Source organism: Callithrix jacchus, chromosome 13 (genome assembly GCF_049354715.1).
Source record: "Callithrix jacchus isolate 240 chromosome 13, calJac240_pri, whole genome shotgun sequence".
NCBI lineage: Eukaryota > Metazoa > Chordata > Mammalia > Primates > Cebidae > Callithrix > Callithrix jacchus.
Window position 1 is genome coordinate 28,298,637 of NC_133514.1, and position 24,243 is coordinate 28,322,879.

At 35.0% G+C, this 24,243-nt stretch overlaps 1 protein-coding gene across 6 annotated transcripts in view; it reads left to right on the plus strand.

The window, feature by feature from the left end:
- The window catches only part of DLC1 (DLC1 Rho GTPase activating protein), a 521,814-nt gene that overhangs the window by 99,142 nt on the left and 398,429 nt on the right, over positions 1-24,243 (plus strand). For all 6 annotated transcript variants that reach the window (XM_078347425.1, XM_078347424.1, XM_035270216.3 and 3 more), the window contains one exon: positions 11,010-12,157. In XM_078347425.1, coding sequence (XP_078203551.1) covers positions 11,135-12,157 — 1,023 coding nt within the window. In that variant the 5' untranslated portion in view covers positions 11,010-11,134. The remainder of the gene's footprint in view (positions 1-11,009; positions 12,158-24,243) is intronic.

Sequence of the window (24,243 nt, forward strand, 5' to 3'; positions counted from 1 at the left end):
GATGTCAGTGTTATAAAATGAGGATCATTCTTTAAAACTATTACAGTACGGCAAAGTTCCCAATGACCAAGATTTGTAGCAGAGATTTTATTATCAAAATAGACATGTCAAGAATCGCACATGAGAAATGGAAGAGGACAAGGGAACACTGAACACTTACAGATTTGAAGGAAGCAGTGTGAATACTGGGCCTGCTTTCCCCTCACAAAAGATAAGCCCCTTGCATAAACAACACAGGCTAAACAGAGTTACAGAAAAGCATGACTCTTGATTGACTTTGGTGTGATAGAGAAATACAGTGTTTACTTCCATGTTTCTGTTTTGTCTTTAAACTGATAGTTTATAGAGTTTTGAGAAATAAATGGGCTAATTTTTAAGGAAGTTAAACAGAATAATGGTGAATAAACTAGGATCTTGAGACCTAGTTTAAAAAGATTGTTAATTTTGATTCAGTGGATTATAGAGTATATAAATGAACTTTAAAAGATTAAACAGGGATTCAAATGCAAAAAAAAAAAAGCCGAAAGATAATGTAAACAGCATGCATATGAACTTGCTCATTAATTGAGATAAACGGGTTGAAAAGACAACTGTATGTGTGAAAAGGTTGTTTCTGTATTTGCTTGAAATAACGAAGTGTTTTAGCAATGCAATTCAAATAATTCAAAGAGAAAACCAGCCCTGTTAATGGAAAAGAGATAGAAAAGAAGCAGGAAGATCAAACAGCAAGCTTAGATATTCAATTAGTGTTTCTTTTATTCCCGGCAATTAGCAAAATACCTAGCATGTCAGGAATTATCAACACTTATTTGTCAATAAATGTTTGTGAAACGAATGGAGGGAAAAGTGAATGAAAAAAAGAAAGGAAAACCAGGGTTGAGGAATGAAAATGTGTGGGAGTTGGACTTCTTTCTTATTTTCCAGACATCCTGAAATAATAGAATAATAATTTTTAAAGGGGAAGGAAAATAAGAGGTTGGAAAGAATCATCAGAGCCTGAGGCCAGAGGTTAACAACACTCTCATTAGATGACATTTCAAGTTTATTAAGCACCAGAAGGAAGTATAGGCATCCAGAAATAGTTTGAAATTTAAAGTTACATGAGGCCAGTGAAAACAGAGCACTGGTGAATTTTCCACAATTTAAATGGGGTGGTGAGCCAAAAAAAATAATGGGCAAAGTCAGAAAATTGGCTTTGATTTCATCTTTACCACTTATCACTCTGCGATTTGATTCTTAGCCCATAACTACTTTGAGTTCCTGCTTTTTAAAGTATGGGATTACCAGGTCATGTTGAGCATCAGATGAGATTTGCTATGTGCAAACTGTTCTGCATACAATGTAATCAACAAGTCTTTGTTTAAGAAAAGGCACAGGTCAATTAATCAAGAAAGAATATGGGAGGCCAAGGCGGTCAGATCACCTGAGGTCAGGAATTCAAGATCAGCTTGTCCAACATGGTGAAACCCCATCTCTACTGAAAATACAAAAAGAATTAGCTGGGTGTGATAGCAGGCACCTGTAATCCCAGCTGCTCAGGAGGCTGAGGCAGGAGATCACTTGAACCTGGGAGGCAGAGGTTGCAGTGAGCCAAAATTGCACCATTGCACTCCAGACTGGGTGACAAGAGAGAAACTTCATCTAAAAAAAATAGTAATATAGAATAATTGTGTTTCACATTTTGTTCTAATAACTCATCTTTGTAAGAGGTAGTTACAGCTCATCCTCAGCCATGGATTCTGCAGCTAAGATCAGTCAAAAGCTAAAGGACTCATCATCACCATCATCATCATCATCATCATCATCATCATCAAGTCACTTCACATCTAGTGAGTGCTGGAAATGTGCCATGGACTAAGTGTTCTACATATATTGTAATCTCATTATTATTAACTCATCATTTTCCCCTCAACAGTTTTTTTCATTATTCCCATTACAGAACTGAGAAAACTGAGGTACATAGAATTTAGGTAACAAACCTTAATCACCAGGAAAAAAAAAAAAGTTATTTAACAGACAACCTCACAAAAATGGGAGAGAATTCCTGCCTACCAGTATGTATTTGACATTGAGCTCATTACTTAGTTCTGCCAAAGTTCTTCCTTATGAAATTAGAGCAATAATGGTATCTATTTAATACAATATTTGTGTTACTACTAAAGGAAATAGCTTCTAAGTAACAGACCAAATGCAGTACTTGGCCCATAATAAATGCTTATTAAATGGAAGGGATTTTTTTTTTTACTATTAACATTATCATTGTAAGTTTCCAATGCACTTAAAAAGTATTAAAAAAAAACACGTGGTGATAAAAACAAGCTCAAACACTTATAGGTAGATGATAAAATTAAGATAAGATGATAGAAATGTATGGAAGACAAAAGTTGACAGTGGAGACATTGACCCGGGTAGGGTACTGAGCTAACAGAAGTAATTAAGTTCCAAATGACCTCTTGTTCCTGATTTCAGTGAAAATTGTGCTTACGGAATGACTAAAAATGTAATTCTCTACTGTCAACTTGCTATCTCAGCACCTGTGTTGATGTAGCCGTATCTGTTATTTACACTTAGTGATGACTGCCTCTACTGTTGGAGTGTTCTTAGAAATGATAGCAAAGCTAAAAATAAAAAGAGCACTTAAAGCAAAACCACATCTCACCATGATGATGATAAAGCATTATAATCCGTGTTCCTTGTTGAATAAAAATGTCTTTTTATAATAAAGCAAACCACATTTTAATCATACTGCCTTGCCATCAATAATAAAAAGGTCAGCCACGTGTTTAATATCAAATTTAACCCTAAGCTGTTTGCTGTTACGTGAAAAATTTCAAGTGAAACAAGTTCAGAGGAAAGGCAATACTTTTTTATTGTAAGAGATTCTACAGAAGAGAGATATTACAGCAAAAAAATACATATTAATTAACAAATTTATTTGCAGAATTAATCTAAGGTACAATGTATTCGTAAATGCCCAAATTACTCTGCATAGGATTGAACACCACTATTAAGAAGACTGCATACTTTAAAAAAAATAAAACATGGACACCCGAATAAAATATAGATACCTAGAAATTACTACATCCATAAAGCAATATTGTCCCTCAAGGCTGTGTTAATTCTAGGATCTCCCACAAACCAGCATCCCCAGAAAGATCTCAGTGATATCAGGAAAATATCATAAAATATTCCAAGTTTCCTCAAATTACATTTGGGTTGCTTAAGAAGGTGTTAAGAGGATCTCCAAATCTGGCTGACTTGAGCCATAAAGTGGGTGGTAAGCCAAACACTGCCAGTATCTGGTCTCCACCCTGTAAGAAAATTAGACACTTCTGGAAGTGACATTAAATAGCAGCTACCTGTACATAAAAATAGAGCACCACTGAAATAATAGCTTGCAATTTTGCAACACCCTGCTGTTTTCTGACAAGCTGACTTCTAGTGGACTGAAAGAGTTAATTTTCAAATTTGCCTGAATCACCAACAGCTAAGAATAAGAAAACATGTTTTAAGTTCAGTAAAAACTCAGACATAACTAAAAATGGTTTAACAGTAAAATAATATCTTTAAGCTGGATACCTATTTCTTCATTTTTCTTCTAAAGACTAAAATTGATGGAAGGTAGGATGTGTCTTTTGGAAAAAGTGGTATACCACTTATTCCCCTTATTTGGCTCATTATAGATGACTTATTCTGTAATTTAGTAAAGCTGTTGATGCTTCCCACACAGCATAAAGACATGGAAGCTACCTCATATATAATATTTTAATCTCCATTAAACAATTTACCAATAAAAGTTTTAACAGGGATTCATGTTTTCCACTAACCTCTAATGAGGTACAACAAGTAAATTCCAGCATTAAACTAAGTATGTAGAAGTAGATGAATAATAATTTTGCGTGGAATTAAGACACATATTGCTACTAAAGAAAGGGAATCTGCATGAAATATGAAGGTAAATTCTTGCATCATGTTATTAAAGGTTTAACCTCCCACAGTCTAGTTCTAGTCTTGTCTAATTTGGATTAGGGAACACAAATATTTTAAAGGAAAAACACTAAACGCTTTTTACTGAAAGTTGGCTGTCTGGACTAGATTCATAGAAATGCTTTTTAAAAATGTGCTCTTATGGTTTTTGCTATTTGCTTGTATATTTACATGAAAGAATCAATATAACATCTTCCCTGGGCTTTCTTGCTGCTCCTAAGTATATGTCAATTTAGTTTGGGAATAAAGAACACTCCCCTTCATTTATCATTGAGTTGTGTGGCAGTGGGAAGACGCCCAAATGCACACATTTCAGTTTGCTAGGTAATTTGACAGTTATCATTAAGAAAATGGGTTGCATTTTGGCTTCCACAAACGTTTTTTATAATGAAAATTTACTTTGACATGAGTTGAAAAACTATATTAAGCTCTGATCCTGTGATCGTGTCTGTTTCCAGGTTGTGGATTGTCTGTTCTAGTTGCCTAATTCAATTCAGTAAGTGTTTTAAGGGCACATATTATGTATAAATGTGAGTCCCCAAGAGTAGGCTAAGATACAGTAATATTTCACATCACTACAGGATGATCAGGTTTCCAACGTATCCATCTTACCAAAGCTACCCTTACCACATAGCAACTAACTGTGCCAAATGTACAGGTGTATTTTTCTTGGTTCATAAGCCAAGAGTGCATTTTAGAAAGTATAACTTATGTTTAATTAACATGAGATTATTTCCCTTATATCTTCTCTACCTTCCCATAGTAACTAAGCACATGCTATGTGATAGATACTTTGTGTATGTGTTTATATAATGTGTGTGTGTATGTGTGTGTGTGTGTGTGTGTGTCTGTGTATGTATATAAAGCAGTAGTAGGAAGAGAACATGACCTAGAAATTTAACATGGGATGGCTAATAAGGATGAAAGACGCTAAGGGAAACCAGAAGTAATTCTAGCCAACTAAGGAAAAAGTAAGAAAAGAAAAGAAAAGAAAAGTGGCAGTGCTATTACGTTTTTATTTTCCCTTCCATTAAATATTCAGTATACTTAATAGAATATTCTGGAGTCAATCATGCCTTCATTTATTTATATTGATATATATGTGTATACACACACACACACACACACACACTCACAACCTCACACTCCAGAAGTCAATAGTGTGTTCACTCATTTATATATGTGTGTATGTTTACATATACATATTTATGTGTTTGCATATATGTGATATATATCACATGCATATATGTATATATGCAGGTGTAAATATGTGATATATACATGTATATAATACACATGTGATACATATATGTACCTACATACATGATGTATATATATATAACGTGTGTGTGTGTGTATCTCACATGTATTCTCAAAGGACAAAACAAGATATCTACATTTGATGGGATTAAAACAAAACCTGGCATCTTTCCAAGTACTGTGAGTGAGGTATTCAGGAAAAGTGGGAATTTGAGTGAGAATTCCCCATTCCATGTACATTTACTAATTTAATGCTATTTATATGTTATTTCATGAATCTATGGCTCAGGTGATTCCTAGGAATACCTGTTGTAAATTTCAGGAATCCCCTGGGAGACTTGGGGAAGGAAAGGACACTCTAAAGAACCGACCCAAGCTCATAGAAATTGCACTGACATTGGTGACACAAGATACATATCCAGAGTGGCACCTTTCCTTTGCTACGTACATAAGATTGGTTGGCGTCTGTGTGATTGCAAGGGGATGGTGTGGTGAGTGGGAAGGGGCAAAAACATGGGTTGGTCCTACCAGACCTATTGTAGAAGAGCTGCAGTCATGTTTATGTATCAACTCAATCTTAAAATTACTGCTCTAGAACATTTTAAAATTTAAATTATTTTTAACATGAATTCTGAAATCCAGAGGTAAGACTTTCTTAGCAAATGGCACACCAAATCTTAACACTTTATTTTTAGCTATGTCTTCTGATATTGAACTCTGTATTTCTAAAAAATATGATTGTACTATGATTTTTTTTCTGTTTTAGACATTATCTGTTAACTTCCTGCTGTAGAAAGTGACAATCTTTCTTAAATTATTTTCCCTACCCTCCCTACCTCACCCCTCGCAGAATCCTATGCACTGAAAATCATTGCTTCTTATGTTTTGGTTAGTTTAATGTTTACTATTTGCATTATTTTGACTACATGAAAAGATTAGCCACAGCTTAATGAGTATCGTATAATTATATTTTCCTTCTTACAAACCTTTTTTCCTGGAGTTAATAACTGATTTCTCTAGTGTTCCCTATGACTATTAATAATTCTTCCATCCTCTCAATATGTCTTATATAAAATTTATTATTTCCCTTGTTTTAGAGACGTCCACAGGAGAGAACTTTAGGATTTATGTGAAATGACTGACCATTAGACTTGGTACACAACTTTATCCTGAAAATTCTGTTCCATGCTCACTTGTGTTGAATTCTTGGCTTCCTTCTGCCATGTCTTTCCTGCTGTGTTTATTTTCTAATTTGGGGGTAGCTATCTCTCCAGCAGCTTTTGAGAAAAGGTTAAAAAGAAAAGTAAGACTATTCATATAATTTTAAGACAGATATAATTTCCCATCCAAATTTTGAAATCAGATTTGCCTGTCATCTTATCTGCACTGTTACTTTTGAGAACTCTGATACCATTGATTCCTAATTCCTAATAAATAATCTCTCCTTTTCTCCCTCTGATGACATTTAGAACGATTTGCTTATCTCCTAAGTTCTGAAATTTCACAATGATATTTTTTACATGGTCTATTTTTCTTCCTTGTACCATTGCATCCCCATGAGTTCCCTTCAATATGAATATTTGAACCTTTTGTTCTGGGACACATGCTAAAATTGTTTTCTTTGAAAAATTTCTTCTCTTAATGTTCTCTTAAATGCTTCTGATAAATGTTCTCTTCCAAGGTAACCAGTGAGTTTTCAAGTTACAAGCAATTCTCTGGAGTTTACTGTTGCATCTGCTATCTTTTCCAAAGAGGTAATTCTAGAATAGTAGCAATCTGAAGAAAGAACAGAAGGAAGATTTCTTCCATCCAGTAGGGAACTCTACCTCATATACCATTTGACTTGAATGTTCTGGAGGCAGAAAATTTACCACAGAGGACCTCATTCAGACATGTTCTCCTCTGTGAAGTCCTACCTGACATATTCACCATCCCCTGAACCACTAAGAGAGGAAGGGAGGGAGGGAGAGAACAAAAGGGAAAGGAGGGGAAGGGAGAGAAGGAGGAGGGAAGGAAAGGAAAGAGCAATGGAAAGGAAAGGAGAGGACAATGGGAAGGAAAGAAAAGGCAAGGGCAAGGGCAAGAGCAGGGCAGGGAATTGATGAGCCCTACTTGGTATTTGTACCCGTTTCAGTGATATTGTGGCCACGACAGAACTTACTATCCTTGTCTATAGAAGTTTCTCCCATAAAATTGCAAGCTTCAGTAGCAAAGGTAGAATATATTATTTAGGTTTATATTCCTAATGTTTAGCCAAGTTTCTGCCACTCACTGGGTACTAAATAAATGCTTGATGAATAGTGATTATGATCTGACTACTGGCAGTTCTACAGACTGCACATTTGATTTCAGCCAGTGGCACTTCATTTGCACCTTGCTCTCTCAGGCTATAGAATCAGCAGTAGTCACTATTATCAAGCTCTTCTCTTCTAACAACTGGCAAGTCAAATTATGAAGTGGTCTTTTATTTTAGAGGCAAGTGCAAAATAGAGCACAGTCGTCTGATATCACATATAGATCAGTGATTCTCAAACTAGAATGTCTCCAATGTTAAATACGGTAGCATTTAATTAATTAATTAATTAATTTTATTTATTTTGAGACAGGGTCTTGCTCTATCACACAGGCAAGAGTGCAGTGGTGCAATCATGGCTCACTGCAGCTTTGATTTCCTGGGCTCAAGCAGTCCTCCCACCTCAGCCTCCCAAGTTGCTGGGTCTACAGGTGTACTTTACCACTCCCGGCTGTTTGCATTTTTCTTGTAGAGACAGCATCTCCCTGTGTTGCCGAGGGTTGTCTCAAACTCCTGACTCAAGTGATCTGCTCACCTCAGCCTTTCAAAGTGCTGGGCTTAGAGATATGAGTCACTGTGCCCAGTAATTTTGTTTAATTTTTAATGCATATATTGTATGCTATAAAATGCTTATGTTAAGGCATGGTAAGTGTTAGAAAATTAACCCAATTAATTCAAAATCACTTGTTTCTAAACATTCTCTGCACTAATATCACAAATTTGAAAATTTCACAAGTATTTTCCAGAATCACTGCATCATTAGAAGTACATACAGTCTCTTGTAATGTTAATGCCATGGTGCTTGAACACATGCATTTAAGAAGTAAAAAATCCCTATGGAAATTCACTTCGTAAAATCAACACCCTGAAATGACCTACACTTTTCCAGATTCTCCATCCAAATCCTCAGCAACTGAGCTCATTCTGAATGAAAATGCATGAATAGGATTACAAAAGAAATGTAAAAGAAATTTGAAAAATAAGTAGTTTTTTGAAATGTAATTTTAAATACGGAAGCCCAGTGAGGAGGCTCATAGGGCAAGTCAGTCTTTTACAAAGACTTCTGTCTCTTACAGGATAGATTATAATCAATTCAGATGATTTAGGAAATGAGACCTGTAAACTCAGATGTAATTGACAATACTCTAATGCTGTATTTATTAATAATCTGTTTGGTCTTTAAATCATAGAGGCAGATTTAACTATAAATCTTATAAAATTTAAATAGAAACTGTGGCTAGAAGAGCTTACAGACATTCATTTAAAAAAAAATACTGTCAGACCACATGATATGGAATGAAGGAGCATGCCAAATGTAATGATGGTTATAATGATAATTGAGAAATTACATATCTTAAAAATAAAAGGGTACACTTACAGAAATGATTGGGAAATGTTCAAAGCACCTAGATTAGAAATGAAGACAAGAAGAGTAAATGCTTCATTGGATTTATCTAATTTACAATTTCTCTTTGCAGTAAGATTGTCTCAGAACTTGTTGAACTATCATCCTTTGACTTGATAGAAATACTTACCTACTTGTCAAGTTTGAGTGACAGAAGTTAAAGATTATTGTCAAGTCTTAAAGGCAAAATTTTTGTGTAATTCTTTTTTCCCCAAAAGCTAATAAAACCGTATTTCTTCTTAGTAAAAGAAATAAAACCAGAATTCAGGCTCAACTTAAAATGTAAATGTGGCTTAGGAGTGACATCGTAATACCACTTGGCATTTCTTAAGTGAGTCTGCTCATTCTACACTGGATAAAAATAAAGAGAGAAAAGCATCTAAAACCCTAGTACATCCCAGATTTGCCCATGAAAGCAGAAATTTTCTGGCTTGCATCTATGCGTTCTTTCCACTTTCTGTAGCCTCCCACGTTATAATGACTTGTGCATGGAATTCAGACACTTTATATTTTCTTTTGAGTGCAAAGTGAACGTCAACATGGAAAATGTGAAGGCTGACCTTTTTTCAAGATGGCCACAGACCTCTGAGGGAAACAAATAGTATCCAAAAAGAAATTTGGTCAGGCTGGGATACTAAAATTCTAGCACATTTCTTACACCCTATTTTACAGGGTGGAAATATTTACCTCTCAGGCATGTGCTTAGTCAGTATAGCTCAAAATTCTTGTCAGGGAGTCGAGGTCCTTTTCAGTAGACTAAAGAGATCCAAAATAACTCAATCTATGGTGTGTGCTGACAGTTCTTGTGTGGAATAAAAACTAAAAGTGTCTGCTCTGTGAATGGGATTTTTCTTTTACAGTCCAACAATACAGTTTCATTGTGGGGCAAAATTTGGGTTAGTCATTTTTATAAGGTTGAGTTTACACTGGTACTATTTGTTTCCTTTAAGGATTTGAAGAATTCAAGGCAAAAGGTTGGATACCTGGAACGTGTTTATATTTTGACCTTATCTTATATATGATTTTCTTGTTTACTTAAATTTTATGGCCAAATTCCAACAGAAATATACAAACTAAACATCTTAGAAGCCAAACAGAATGAGCAGTTTCTGAGGAATAGTCCCAATTGTCTTATAGTCATGTCTTCCTTTTTGTTCACTTGAATTCTTACATAAAATATTTAGGGTTTACACATACTAAAGATATGTAAGAAGAAGGGATGAAGGTAAAATCTCATAATTCCATGGATACAATGAAGTTTGTGGACTATCTAAGTCTAGACCTTATTAGCAGGACCCAGTCTGAATCTAGGCTCACTTCCTACATGTATAACTTTAGTATATTATTTCATTTCCCATAAGTTTCAACAATACCAGCTGCTAGCTGGTAGTAGCAGTAATAGGATGCATGTATAGATGTATCTGTCCTAAGGCATTGTAAATGGTATGTGTTATGCTTTCTAATCCATGCATTGTGTGTTGATATGTGCTAAACTGAATTATTCCATGTTCCTTAGTCACTCCCTGGAGTAAATACATACTGGCCATTTGGGTTTGGTGTTAGCTGTTTCACACACTAATACATTACACATGCTGTCTCTATAGCTTAAGTTTTGCATGAACAGTTCCCTGGTGGCCTTTGCTGTGATTCAAACCAAACAGTGAATAGATTTATTTAACAAGTTGTGTTCACAAAAGTAAATCAAGAAAGCATGCAAGCTAGAGCTACATATTTCTTCCAGTGATTTTTATTAAGTATTGCATTTCTAATATTTTCTTAATGGAGTTTTAAATGTTTTTTCAGTATTTATATCTTTACTTATTAATGGACCAATCCAACTGCCTTTAAAAGTATTGCTGATGATTTTTATCACAAATATTAAATGTAAAATTTCCTTCTAGTATGAGGCTGCTTTTTAAAGAAATAACACTATTAAAGCTACTAAACAGAAGCTTTATAAAATCTCTTAACTTTGATAGCACAGATGAAGTGTTCTCTTTACTAAGATATATTTTGATTTTTGAAATGTATCTGTGACTACATATTTTTTTAATTTTTTAATAGGTGGAGAAATGACAGAATTCACTCACTTCTTTGATTGGTGATTCTGAAATAATCTTTCATCAAGTTCCATCTCCTTTACCCTCATATGGAATGTATATCTCTGTCTGTTGTTAAATTACGATGACATGTCTGTAGCTATCAGAAAGAGAAGCTGGGAAGAACATGTGACCCAATGGGTGGGACAGCCTTTTAATTCTGATGATTATAACACAGCATGTCATCATGGACTAGTAGCTGACAGCTTGCAGGCAAGTATGGAAAAAGATGCAACTCTAAATGTGGACCGCAAAGAGAAGTGTGTTTCATTACCTGACTGCTGTCATGGATCAGAGCTGAGAGATATTCCTGGGAGGCCAATGGGTCACCTTTCAAAGGAGGCAGATGAAAATGACAGCCATGAAGGTGAAGATCAGTTTCTTTCTCTGGAGGCCAGCACAGAAACACTAGTGCATGTTTCTGATGAGGATACCGATTCTGATTTATACTTTACAGATGATAAACAGGTTTTAACCACCCAAGGGCATAAAACGTCAGGCCAACACACGATCGAAGGAGCAGGCTCCTTAGAAAAGGCACTGCCCATCACGGAAAGTAACCAAGGTTCTTATAATTCCCGGGGAATGGCTGGTAAAACTGAATTCGCACTGGCAAAGGAAAGTGGTGAGAGAAAAGTTACTGACATTATAAGTCAAAGCCTGGAGCTTTGCAATGAAATAAGCTTAAATGAAATAAAAGATGCACCCAAAGTAAATGCAGTTGATACTTTGAATGTGAAAGATCTTGCACCTGAGAAACAATTGCTTAATTCTGCTGTAATTGCTCAGCAACGAAGGAAACCTGACTTTCCTAAAGATGAAGATGAAAGAAGCACCTGCAATGTGGTACAAGATGAGTTCTTGGCTATTCCTTGTACAGACAGAGGACTGCCATTATTAAAAGCAGATTTTGGAAGCTGCCTTCTGCAGCCTCCTTCCTGCCTCAATGGAATGTCAGCTGAAAATGGCCTGGAGAAGAGTGGTTTCTCAGAACATCAAAACAAAAGTCCACCAAAGGTCAAGGCACAAGATGACATGCAGTGTTTACACTTAAAGGAGACTCTGGCCACCCAGGAACCCACAGATAACCAAGTCAGACTTCGTAAGAGAAAGGTAAGATGTATGCACAGATTCTTTGCCTTTTGAAATTTTATAAATAGCCTTGGATTCATCAATTATAATTTTCCTTGGATTAAAAAGATGTGAAGATGGTTCCTTTGCCCTGTCATGTAGATATATAATTCAAAGCCTACCCACTTGGTGAAACCATCAAAATATGTAAAAATTAAAGAATAATAATCTATCCATTTCACTAATAATATGTATGATGATTTATGAATATTCTATTTCAGAATTGTGTTGAAAACAGGATTGGTATCCCTTTCTTTAGTTGTAATTAAATTGCCACCAGATATCTCATTACCTTGCAGTTCAAGGTATTCTGTAGAGTGATTTCTAATTTTTATAAAGAAAGTTATGGTACTATATAGCATTTATTTGGGCATATTTCTGTTTCTCTTCAAAAAGAGTGTTTTCATAAGAAAAAAAGTGGTATAAACAACATATTTAAAATAATACCTTTACATATGCAAAGACAAAACTACTCCCACCCCAAAATGTGCTGATGCCACTTTAAGTGATACCCTAGCACACTCACCATCAACAGATATATCATAGTCTCTGTTTCTTGCCACAACTGTTATTTAACTGTTGGCCAGAAGGGCCAATAACTGAAATTATGTTTTATGCCACAGCCCCTTTGACTAATTCTAAAGATGCCACCCTCCCCTGCAAAGCTTCCAAGTGAAAGAAGCAAGGATTCAGGTGGTGCTACCTGAATTATGTTTTAGCAAGTGAACTCTTGACCAAAACCTGTCTCTTTTTTGAATTTCCCCACATTTTTCCAAAAACTGTAGTGTGTTATAGTCCTGATATAAGTCCAAGTACAGTGTCATCTTCTGTAAACCCACATGGCCATTAGCATTGAAGAAACCCTAAATTTTTCAAACTTGTATGCACCAATTGAAACATATTGCCCCTCTCGATATATTCATCCATAACTGCAATTTTCCTAAGCACAAGACTAATTTATTTGTTCTGTTCAATTGGGGCTATCTACCACAAGAAAAGAAATCTCCAACTTTCTTTGTAGTGAAAAAATCTGCTTTTCATAGACTGTGGTTTTACTAACAAAGTAGATCAGTAATGTGTCATGAGTTAGTTTAAATGAAGTTGAAGACTCTACAGCAAAAATCAATGTCTGCAAGCTATATGCTAACAGCATTTTGTGCTTCTGGCAAACTCTCCCATCCTTCCATAAGTTTTATGAAAATAGGAATGCTCCATAAAGTTGTTATGATTAAAATGTCTAGGTAACTTTTTCAAAATCTTTCGTATATCCTATCAAATCTGTAGAGGGAATGCTATACTGACATAAGACAGTATTAACTGACCTATGACATAGCTTCCCTAAAATAAAACAAACTCCACCCAACTGCCAATAGAAACATTAAACATTCCAGAAACATATACTCACCACTTGAACATTTATATCAATACTAAGAATGCTGGAAAGAATTTACTCTTGGACATGTCGCTAGTGCATGGTTATAACAGTGAGAGTTACAATTATATCTCATTTACAAGTTCTAACTTAAATATTCTATTTTAAGCATTCTGTCATTCTAGAGTGTTGTGATATTGTCTGATGGAGTATTTACTTTAATTCTACAGCCCACTTAGGATGTCTTGTAATAAATAGATTAATGCAAAATTTTAGATTGGGAATTTACCTTTAGAAAACTATAGTTATGGTAGAAGCCCTTAGAACTAAGATGCGTAATAATTACTGTTTTATTAATTATTGAATGATTGTTAAAATACTGTTTAATTGGCAATTCACCATTTTTTGAATTTCACCAGAAGAAATAATAGAGCATATTCATAGAAACATACGTACTAAGAAGTTCATCATTATATTCCATGTTGCTGAAAGAAAAATGAAACATTCCACATTTGCATCAATAAAGATTTCATTATTTATCTATCGTATGAAGCACTATGCTGCCATTAAAAAGATGAAGTGAGATCCATGCACACTAACTTTGAAAGAGGCTCATATTACAGTGTATCTGAAAAACAACAGTAGCAGACCAATATGTATATAGATAGCCAAACCTTAATGTCAAAGTGTATGTGTGTATGTGTATGCATATATATATACGTGTGTGTGTGTGTATCAGAGTTTAGTCACACATATATTTATGAGGAGTCTTAATTGGAGGGGATTATATTTGTAGTATATGTAAACATCTACCTTTCAGCTAATAATTCTCCTAAATACAATGAAATATATAATTAAATTGAAGCCACTGATATCAAAGGAAAACCAAACAAACTGTGAGCAAACGTCAGTGAATGCACCATAAGGTTGGGTGACATATGACCAGCACTCACAGGGCCTGGCTGGTCTCTGCGATGAGGTGGACAACCGGTTAAAAGCAATTTTGAGACAGATTCCAAAGTAGTCTGGAGGAGGGAGACAGTCTAAGAAATGGTCTCTTTAAACCAGATGAGATGTGAAGATGGAAAACGTTTAGAGAAAGTCTTGAGGTTAGACTTTTTTTTCTTGAAGAAGTAATGTGTTTGTTCTTGATGGTGGTTTACTAATTAGAGAGAATCCAAAATTCAGTCATCTGTAAAAACTACTTAAATAGCCCTGAATTTTTTGAATAACCATAATAATTATATACATATCTGAACATACGTTTATTTGCTCACATAAGATGAGAAATAATCCATATTGCAAAGCAAAATAAACTCCAAAAAACATGTAAAGATAATCTAAACTTTGAGAAACACCTAATTCCACATTCCAACCGAAACTTCATATTCCAACAACAAACTGAATTAATGTTCAGATCTTAGTTTCTCTCCCAGGTGTGTGTTTGTTTGTTTGAGATGGAGTCTTGCTTCATCACCCAGATCACACCCATGGTATGATCTCCACTCACTGTAACCTCCACCTCCTGGGTTCAAGCAATTCTCCTACCTCAGCCTACTTAGTAGCTGGGATTATAGGCATGCACCCCCACATCTGGCTAATTTTTGAATTTTTAGTAGAGATGAGGTTTCACCATGTTGGCCAGCTGGTCTTGAACTCCTGACCTCAGGTGATCCGCCTGCCTCAGCCTCCCAAAGTGCTGGGATTAGACGTGTGAGCCACCATGCTCAACCTCTCTCTCAGGATTAGTTAGGATATACATTTGGCTGCTATCTCAGAAAGCATAATAGTGGTTTAAATGACATATTTCTGTCACACACATAAAATAGGAATAAAAATTTCTGAACCAATACGTAGGCTCTCTGCCTTCAGAATCCACACCCCTTTTATCTACCTTCTCTGCTATCTTGAGTCCTCATCTACATTCAAGTCAGTGGGAAGGCAAAAGGGTACAGGGGTGATCATACCCCTGTGTGCAGGTAGTACCCAGGTCATCGGCTTCACTGCAATTTTCATGGGCTAGAATTTCGTCACATGACCATATGCAGCAAAAAGAGAACTGACAATTGGAATCTGCATTCTGGACAAGCATGTCTTTGCTAAAAGTTCTATAATCAAAAAAATATGGGAAAAGTTATACTGAGAGATAATCATAACATTAATATTGAGGAATAACACTCTAACATAAATATATTCCAATATATCATGACATGTCCTGAAAGAAATAACCAAGCTGCATAATGTTCTGTGGTATTCTGTATAATTACTAAGTGTGTTAATTTCACACAACAGAATACCTTTCCTCATTATGAAACTATTTGATATATTTAGTGATGTTTATCAAATGCTATATCATTTCCTATAGAAAAAATGTCCAGGAATAAAACATTATATTGTACATATTATACTTTAAAGCTCTGGAAAAATATTATATATTATCTATGACTGATTAAAAAATCAAATATTTTCTCCTTATTTTATCTTTAAAATATGCAAACATTTGGTAAAAGGACACCTATATCTGAAATGATTTCTGTTTCCTTTCTATCCCCAAAATTCCAATAGGGAAGACTTGTAGCAAAGGGAGAATAACATTGACCAATGGGTAACATAAAGATAGTAAACTATGCAGAAAATGGAATGAACCAAAATAGGAGGTTAGCTGGGACAATATAAAAGGGAAGGAACCATTCTAAGAAAGTGAGTTCTAGGGTTCTATACCTCTTTACAATAACTATAGTTGACAATAATATAATGCTTCAAGTAGCTAGAAGAAGGATATTGAACATTCTCGGCATGTGCATTCTCAGACGTGATCAATGTTTGGCATGATGGCTCTGCTAATTACCCAAATCTGATCACTAAACATTAGCTGTATCACAACATCATCTATGTGCCCCATAAGTTTAAAAATGATGTTTATGTATCAATTGAAAATTATTTAATTAAAAAATAGAGATCAAAAAAAGAAATAAAAACCAAAAAGACAGTTAAGCCAAGGCTCCAGGCTAATGTAACAAGATATGTGGAATGATAGCAAGGACAATGGAGGAATTAGTCTGTAGTATCAGCTGACAAGGAGGGAAGCAATGTAAAGCGGGGTAGGTATACGTAGCTCTGCAGATACATTCATAATATGATTTTACACGAAGCTTGTACTGGTTTTAATGACACAAGCCTGTTGAGCAGATTGTTCTTCCTAAATCCCCTTGTTTTAAACTTGTTTCCCTAGGTTAAAGATTGGAGTTGTCAATGAAAGCTTATTTCCAAGTGGGGAGTTGGTGTGTAGATTCATAACAAGCTCCTGTGACAGTTCTTACCTAACATATTGGTAGGGAGTTTTGTGTCCTGGGTAAAGCTACTAGCTTTGTAAGTAGCTTATTTTGTGCTTCATAGGGCCACTAAAAGCTTATACATAATTTCATGCCATTTAAAATGGTTTTTGCTTTATAAATAACCAGAAAGCCACAAATGTATTTGCCGATATTTGGGGCTCAAATATATTGTCACAAGACAAATATGAGTCTCCTAAAACCAACTCAAAATGCAAAAAAACATTTAATTATAAGATAAAGGAAAATGCTAGGTATTGTGTCTGTTAAAATCAATCAATAAAAAATGTTAAGCATTTTCAATATCCCAGATGCTATTCTGTATGCTTCGACTACCACCATGAGCTAGGTAGCAGAGTTTATTCCATTCCAAAGCATCTAGTCACTGAAATCCCACTGGAGTTTCCAAGTATGGCTTCTGTTTGACTGACATATAAGGCTACCACTGAAGAGAGGGGAGAGTAGTGAGAGGCGGAGGGAGAGAGAAAACAGAGGGAGAGAGAAAACAGAGAGAGAGAGAGAGTCAGGCAGAGAGACAGAGAAAGAGAGAGAAAGTGACAGAAAAAAGGAAAGTCTAAACTAGGATACCAAAAATAGCACTTGATTTTTGTAAAGAAAAGAAAAATACAAGTCTTTGACAAAAAGTGAATATGTATCAGGCTAGTATGTGATTCCATTTCAGCAGGATGCTGTGGTTATCTCTAGCAGAAGTTTAACAAAGAGACAAGGAACATGAACTTGACTTGAGAGATTACAGAGCTGATGGAGCTAAATCATTGTTGTCTGTTTTGTTCTGTTTTGTTTTGTTTTACATCAGGTACTCTAATGACCAGAGTCAGCCTTATGGGCTGTATCTCCAACAGGCTGGAGGTGGAACCCTCATATAAGCTCATATTTCAAGATCCTCAAATGTTTTACTTTTGCAGGGTGCTTGCTTTCCCCAATTTTTTCAGCCTAGTTAGTTGCTCAATTCTCTCTATATCCATAGAAGACTTATTAATGATATGATGTATATATTTCTACTATAATCCTATGTATAATAAATGAATTTAATTGGAATACAATTGATTCCACCATTGCTAACTAAAATGTAGCTCACTGAGTACAATTATTCAAACTTGTGTCCACAGTGCTGAGAATCTGTTTGTAAATGCCAGAATGAATAAATGTCTTTGTTATGGTAAGATATTTATTTTCAGAAGATAATGCCAAGTGTCATGAGCCCAAGTTATAAAGATGCAGAAGAACTTAAGTTATACAATCACCACCATTGGCCACATATTTCCTCTCTGTTCTGCCTCCTAGTTCCATGCTAAATCAGGACATGAGGGAATAAGAGGGAGAAGGGAATCATGTAAAATCTGGATCTCTGAAGAAACCTTCAAGACTGAGATTATTATTATGCTTGCCACAAAAGAACTACTTAATCATAACTAATTAGTCAATAGCAAACTGTGAGTAGTAAATGTTATTTTTAATATACTTAGGTCTATCCAGAGAGGAATGGGCAATGATGAGTGCAGAAAAGGAAAATCTTAGAACATCTATTCACATTTATTTTAATTTACCACTTAAGTTTATGCATGTTCTATAACATACATACATATTAATACAAAAGTGTATGTGCTATTGTTTATGAGTAAGTAACATAGACATGCTTGCAGTGGAGTCAAAATGTCAGGAGGCCACTGGTCAAAAATTCCATAGCTTTTCTGGTTAATGTCACTATGAGGAAGTTGAGGGGGGAATGGAAGGAAGACGACAGGAAGAATAGAGTAAGAGACTGAAAGACAAATGATTGGAGAGATTGAGAAGCAATGTTTAGAGAGTGTCAAATATTAACAAATTATTTTTTAATGTTCAATGTGAAAATGACATAAAGTTGGGAGATTTGCTGCCAGATGCCTTTAAGGCTATACAGGTGTGTGTGTGTGTGTGTGTGTGTGTGTGTGTGTGTGTGTGTGTGTGTGTTCAGTTCAATTGCCCTCATTCAGAATGTGTGTGTGTGTGTGCATGTGCACATGTGTGAATATATATATTTATATAATTATGAATGAGGGTGATTAAATCTGAACACTCCTTGTTCCAGATATTATTTTTTTTAAAAAGTAGTTATGATGTATGAGGAGCCTCTGATCCAATCAGTGATTTGGACCAAAATTGCACATTTACATTAGTTGTTAACAGGATCATTAATGAGTTCACATTAACCCAACATCAGCTTTTATTGGATCAAGAATTAATATACTTTTATGATGTTATTTTAAATAATAAATGGTTATTTCAGAGCCAGTTGTACATTGGAGGCTATCATAATAGTGAAACTGATTTAGTTTGTTCCTCCTGGATTTCTGTTGCTTATTAATCTTTTAATGCCAACAAAACCACCATAGGTTTGGCTGCCTCCCTCAAAGAAATGCCAATATCCACACAATTTGGGACAACTCGCATAACCTATGTAACAGAGCCCTGCCTCTTATCTGGGCATCAGACACAATGGTGCCAACAAAATGTTTGTTTTCTGGCTCATGTTCTTAGAAATAATGTACTTACCCCTTGATTCCAACAAGAACTGTATTCCACAGATAATTTTCTAACTGTAAAGAAAATTATAGTGCTATTTTAAAGATAACCTCACAAATTTCAAAGGAAATATAAGCAACTGGGAAAAATAAACTTTTACTCTTTTCTTAGTTCTAGTTCTATATTGACATAGGAATAAAACTAGTGATTAATGAACCTCCTCAATTTTTTCACTTCTATTTTTTGAGCCAATGAAACTTCAAAAGGGTTTACTGCTTTTTATGCACATTAAAAATTAACTGAGAGGTTTTTGAAAATATTGAAATAGCATCATTATTTGGTCTAGAAAATGAATGGCTTGGTCTGAGCTTGATTTTCCAGCCAAGAGAGTAAGCTGTGATGAGGAAAAAAGCACAACCTAAAGTGGGGGATGTTATTTAACCTTTGTGAGCCTTTCAAGCCCCTGGAAAATGGAGAAAACCGTCTCTGCCTTACAAGGTTGTTAGGAACATTTAGAAAAATGGAATGTCTGATTAAACATCTACATGATATAGCACCTAGAACAATGATATATTTGAACAAGAATTCAAGATGAGGATCTGACAGCCAAACTATTGAAGTGCAGAATTATTATATCTAAAAATAATTTAAATTCTAGTGGAATCTAATTCACACATATGTAACCAGCCAGCATAAATAGCTTCTTCAGTGGGAAATTTCTGGAGGGCTGCACTGCCTAGGATGAAGCACATAGGTTTCTAAGCTTGTGAATTATTTAATATCTCTAGGGCACAGGTTTTTCCTTTGTTTAACAGGATTCTTCACTCTGTTGCTAGGAAGATTAAATGAGTTATATATATATATATATGCACACACACATATATAAACATACATATGTTTGCTAAAACAGTGTCTCTTTACACATAGTAAACACCTTGTAACTTCAGTTATTAATAATAGCAGTGATTTTTTTTGTTTGTGTATTTTACTAAATAGCCCTGATAATAGATGTGAGAGTTTCTTAGAAAAAATCTCAAAAGAGACTGACAAATTTTGAGAGAGAATTGAGAAAGTCAGTCAACTCACATGGACATCTGAGCTGTAAATTTTATTATTAAATTGTAGAGCCTAGAATATGCAGTCATTAACGAAATAAATATTTATTACCTTCTCTTTCCCATGCACTTTGCTATGTGTGGTGTAGAATATGAATAAGAATATATATACCTTCTTATCTAAAGGAGTTTACACAGTAGTAGGGACAATGTAACACACACGTAACTTTCATATTAAGTGTAACTAACTTCAGTAAGTTTTGAATGACAAGTACAGTAATATCATAATTAGGTTTCGACATAATTAAAGTTAGAAAATATTCAGATCTCCAGAGATTGGGCTTGGGGAGGATTCCCTTTCCAGATGGGGAGGTCAGAAAAAGTTTCCCTCAGATGGTGTCTGGGCTGAGGTTTAAAGGATATGCTTTAGATTTTTGTATTTGTGGGAATGAATAAGGGAAAGGGATCTCTTTGTGGCATTTTATATATATATATATGTGTGTGTGTGTGTGTGTGTGTGTGTGTATAGGTGTGTGTGTGTGTGTGTGTGTGTGTGTGTGTGTGTGTATATATACATATTAAGTTCTGGGATACATGTGCAGAACGTGCAGGTTTGTGACATAGGTATACAGGTGCCATGGCAGTTTGCTGCACTCATCAACTCGTCATCTACATTAGTTATTTCTCCTAATACTATCCCTCCCCTAGCCACCACCCCCACAACAGGCCCCACTGTGTGACTTTCTCCTCCCTGTGTCTATGTGTTATCATTGTTCAACTCCCACTTATGAGTGAGAACATGTGGTGTTTGGTTTTCTGTTCCTGTGTTAGTTTGCTGAGAATGATGATTTTTAGCTTCATTCATGTCCCTGCAAAGAACATGAACTCATCTGTTTTATGGCTGCATAGTATTCCATGCTTTATATGTGCCATATTTTGTGATTCCTCAAGGATCTAGAACCAGAAATACCATTTCCCCCAGCAATTCCATTACTGGGTATATACTCAAAGGATTATATACATCATTCTACTATAAAGACACATGTACACATATGTTTATTGCAGTACTATTCACAACAGCAGGGACTTGGAACCAACCCAAATGCTCATCAGTGATAGACAGGATAAGGAAAATGTGGCATTTTAACTGTTTTGTTTTCTGTTACTGTCTTCAAACTTTTTTTTTTCTAAGTAATTTCTGGGCTCACCATATTTTCAAAAATTCTCTAGATTTCAGTATACTAATGAGTGTTGAAAAGGATGCTAGCTTTATTGCTATGTAAATTTGCTCCATAGCTAGTATTGATTAATTAAAATGTTAAATAAAGATTGTAGAAAAGTGCCTCGTGACTAAGATATTAGCAGGAGATACATTAACAAAATGGTCGAACTATGAAATAATAATATTAGGCATTCATTCCCACTAACTCTCAATTCCCTCACTGATATATAAGAATCATATATGGAATGTTTTAAATACAATTGTTTTATGTAGTTTTGACCAATTACTACAAGGTGATTTATCAGCATAATAGACTGAAAGCATGAGAAGTAAAAAGGCATTAGAATAAGTCCTTGTTCATTAAAACTTCAGTGCTGATCATGTTTCATATTCTACTCACATATTGGCCTTAGGCATAATTAGAAATTTTCTGTAGTATCACTTTGAAGACGTACCCAAAGGTGTTTCAGTCAGAGTGTAAAGCAGATAAGAAATGCACTTTATAAATATCTGATAAAATGTAAAATTTCCAAGATTGCCTTTTTTAAGTGTAAAATAAGAGATTTTCTAACTCTAAGAACAGAAAATGGGAGCCTGCAGGCCCTCTGCATGATATGAACTCATGATGGATGAAAATATGTTTGGAGGGTAGGGATCAACAACTATGTTCATCTTCTCTTGTTATGGGACAAACTTTTGAGTATTCATTCCCACTAACTCTCAATTCCCTCACTAATACATAAGATTACACAAACTGATACACAAACTTTGAGTGGGAAAGATTAGTGCTGAGGTTCAGTATACTGACTAAGTCTTCATTTTCACCATTATTATATAAATTTTGAGACTGAATGTCAATTTAGGGCACAAATTTTATTTATGAATGTCTAAATGAGTTAAACTTTTTCTTAAGAGAATTATGAAGTATAGATAGCCCAAAACTATGGCAGGAATATTAAGAATAAAGTAAATTTAACTTAATAAAAATATTGTGGATATCCATTCATTTTTAATGCCTTCCATAATCATGCACAACTGGAAATGCAGGATTTTGCTTCTTGCAAAAGTACAGTCTTTACTGAAACCTAGAGTAGAGGAGATGACAAGCACACAAGAACCAAGTGGTCACTACTGAAGGGACAACATTAGCATTGACTAATTGTGCTCTGATGCCACGTTTCCAAAGGAGGTCCAAAAGAAAACTGAAGCAGGCTTCCCTTCAAGGGCCTATGGATAATTTGACTCACCCCAACACAAAAGCACAGAGAAATTAGATTTGAGTCAGTATCACAGTTGATCAGTGCCTACATTAAGAAACAACCTGCCAAGTTCTTGTACAGAATGATTATTTCTCACCCTACATATTTGCTGCTGTGTAGATGGGACTTTAATTTCCGGTTCATTCATTGATCACAGTCCTCACATTTTTGCCTTCATCTTGTTGTAGGATAATCACAAGATATTGCCTATCCTGTCCTAGGTTCATTTATCCAGAAAGCAAGTAATTGCTCAGTTGACTAGCCCATGGTAGGTGTCATCTTACAAACAAACATGGATGAAAGACCCAGAATTTGCATTTCATAGGTTCGTGGAATGTTTCAGTTGGAATAAAACTTCAAATACCCTTGCATTTCACTTGAACTGAAATAATGTGTGGGTATTGACAAGACCAAAGAGCTGTAATTTAGAATGTTAATAGTGGTATGTCTTGTTACCAATGTGAAGTTGCCGCCCCACGGAGAAAATGCTGAGTTGCACATTATTACGGAAACACTATAATTTAAAAGTAATCAGAAAGAATTGGCCAACATCGAAATGTAACACAAACCTAATATTAAGGGTTTGGTTTTTCTTTTTTTTTTTCTCTTTTTTGTAATGATGAAAGGATATGTTTTATCCCTCTATTTCAGACATTTGTCTACTTTGCATGCAGAGGGAAAAACTCCTGAGAATTTAACTGCCATTTCAGGTATATCCTGACACAAACATTAAATGAATTTTTTAAGGCAAAATGGAATGGAGTCTAAAATGAACTTTGTTTTTCTATGTTTCTCCTGGTTTCTAGTTTTATAATAAAAATTTGCTTTTCCCTAAAGCATGAATTTTCATTTAATTTGATTATTCTGTACTCCTTCCCCATGGTCAACACAGACTTTTATCGTAAATATGATCTCTGTCCACTTAAAAGTTGCAAAGTGCTTTCTCTCAGATGTTTACAGTGTTTGGATTGAGGCATGATAAATTTTAAACAAGCCGAAAAGCATTTCAAACAAGTCCCATGCCATCAGCAATTGTCAGGAGGGCAGAAGATAAAGGAAGTTAGCTAGCAGATTTGTATATACTCTTCATGCAAATTTTTATTTTAAACATGTCAGTGGTCACATAAAGCACTAAATTTTTACACTTAAAATTCTGTTTTTAAATAAAAAGCATGCTAAGTTGTGCATCAGCCTTTCCTGGGTTAACTTAAAACATAAATAAATCTATTTTTGACATTTCATACCTGATAGTTATTGGAATCCTATATCTTCAAGCCTAACCACTGAGATAATTTATCTTCCAAT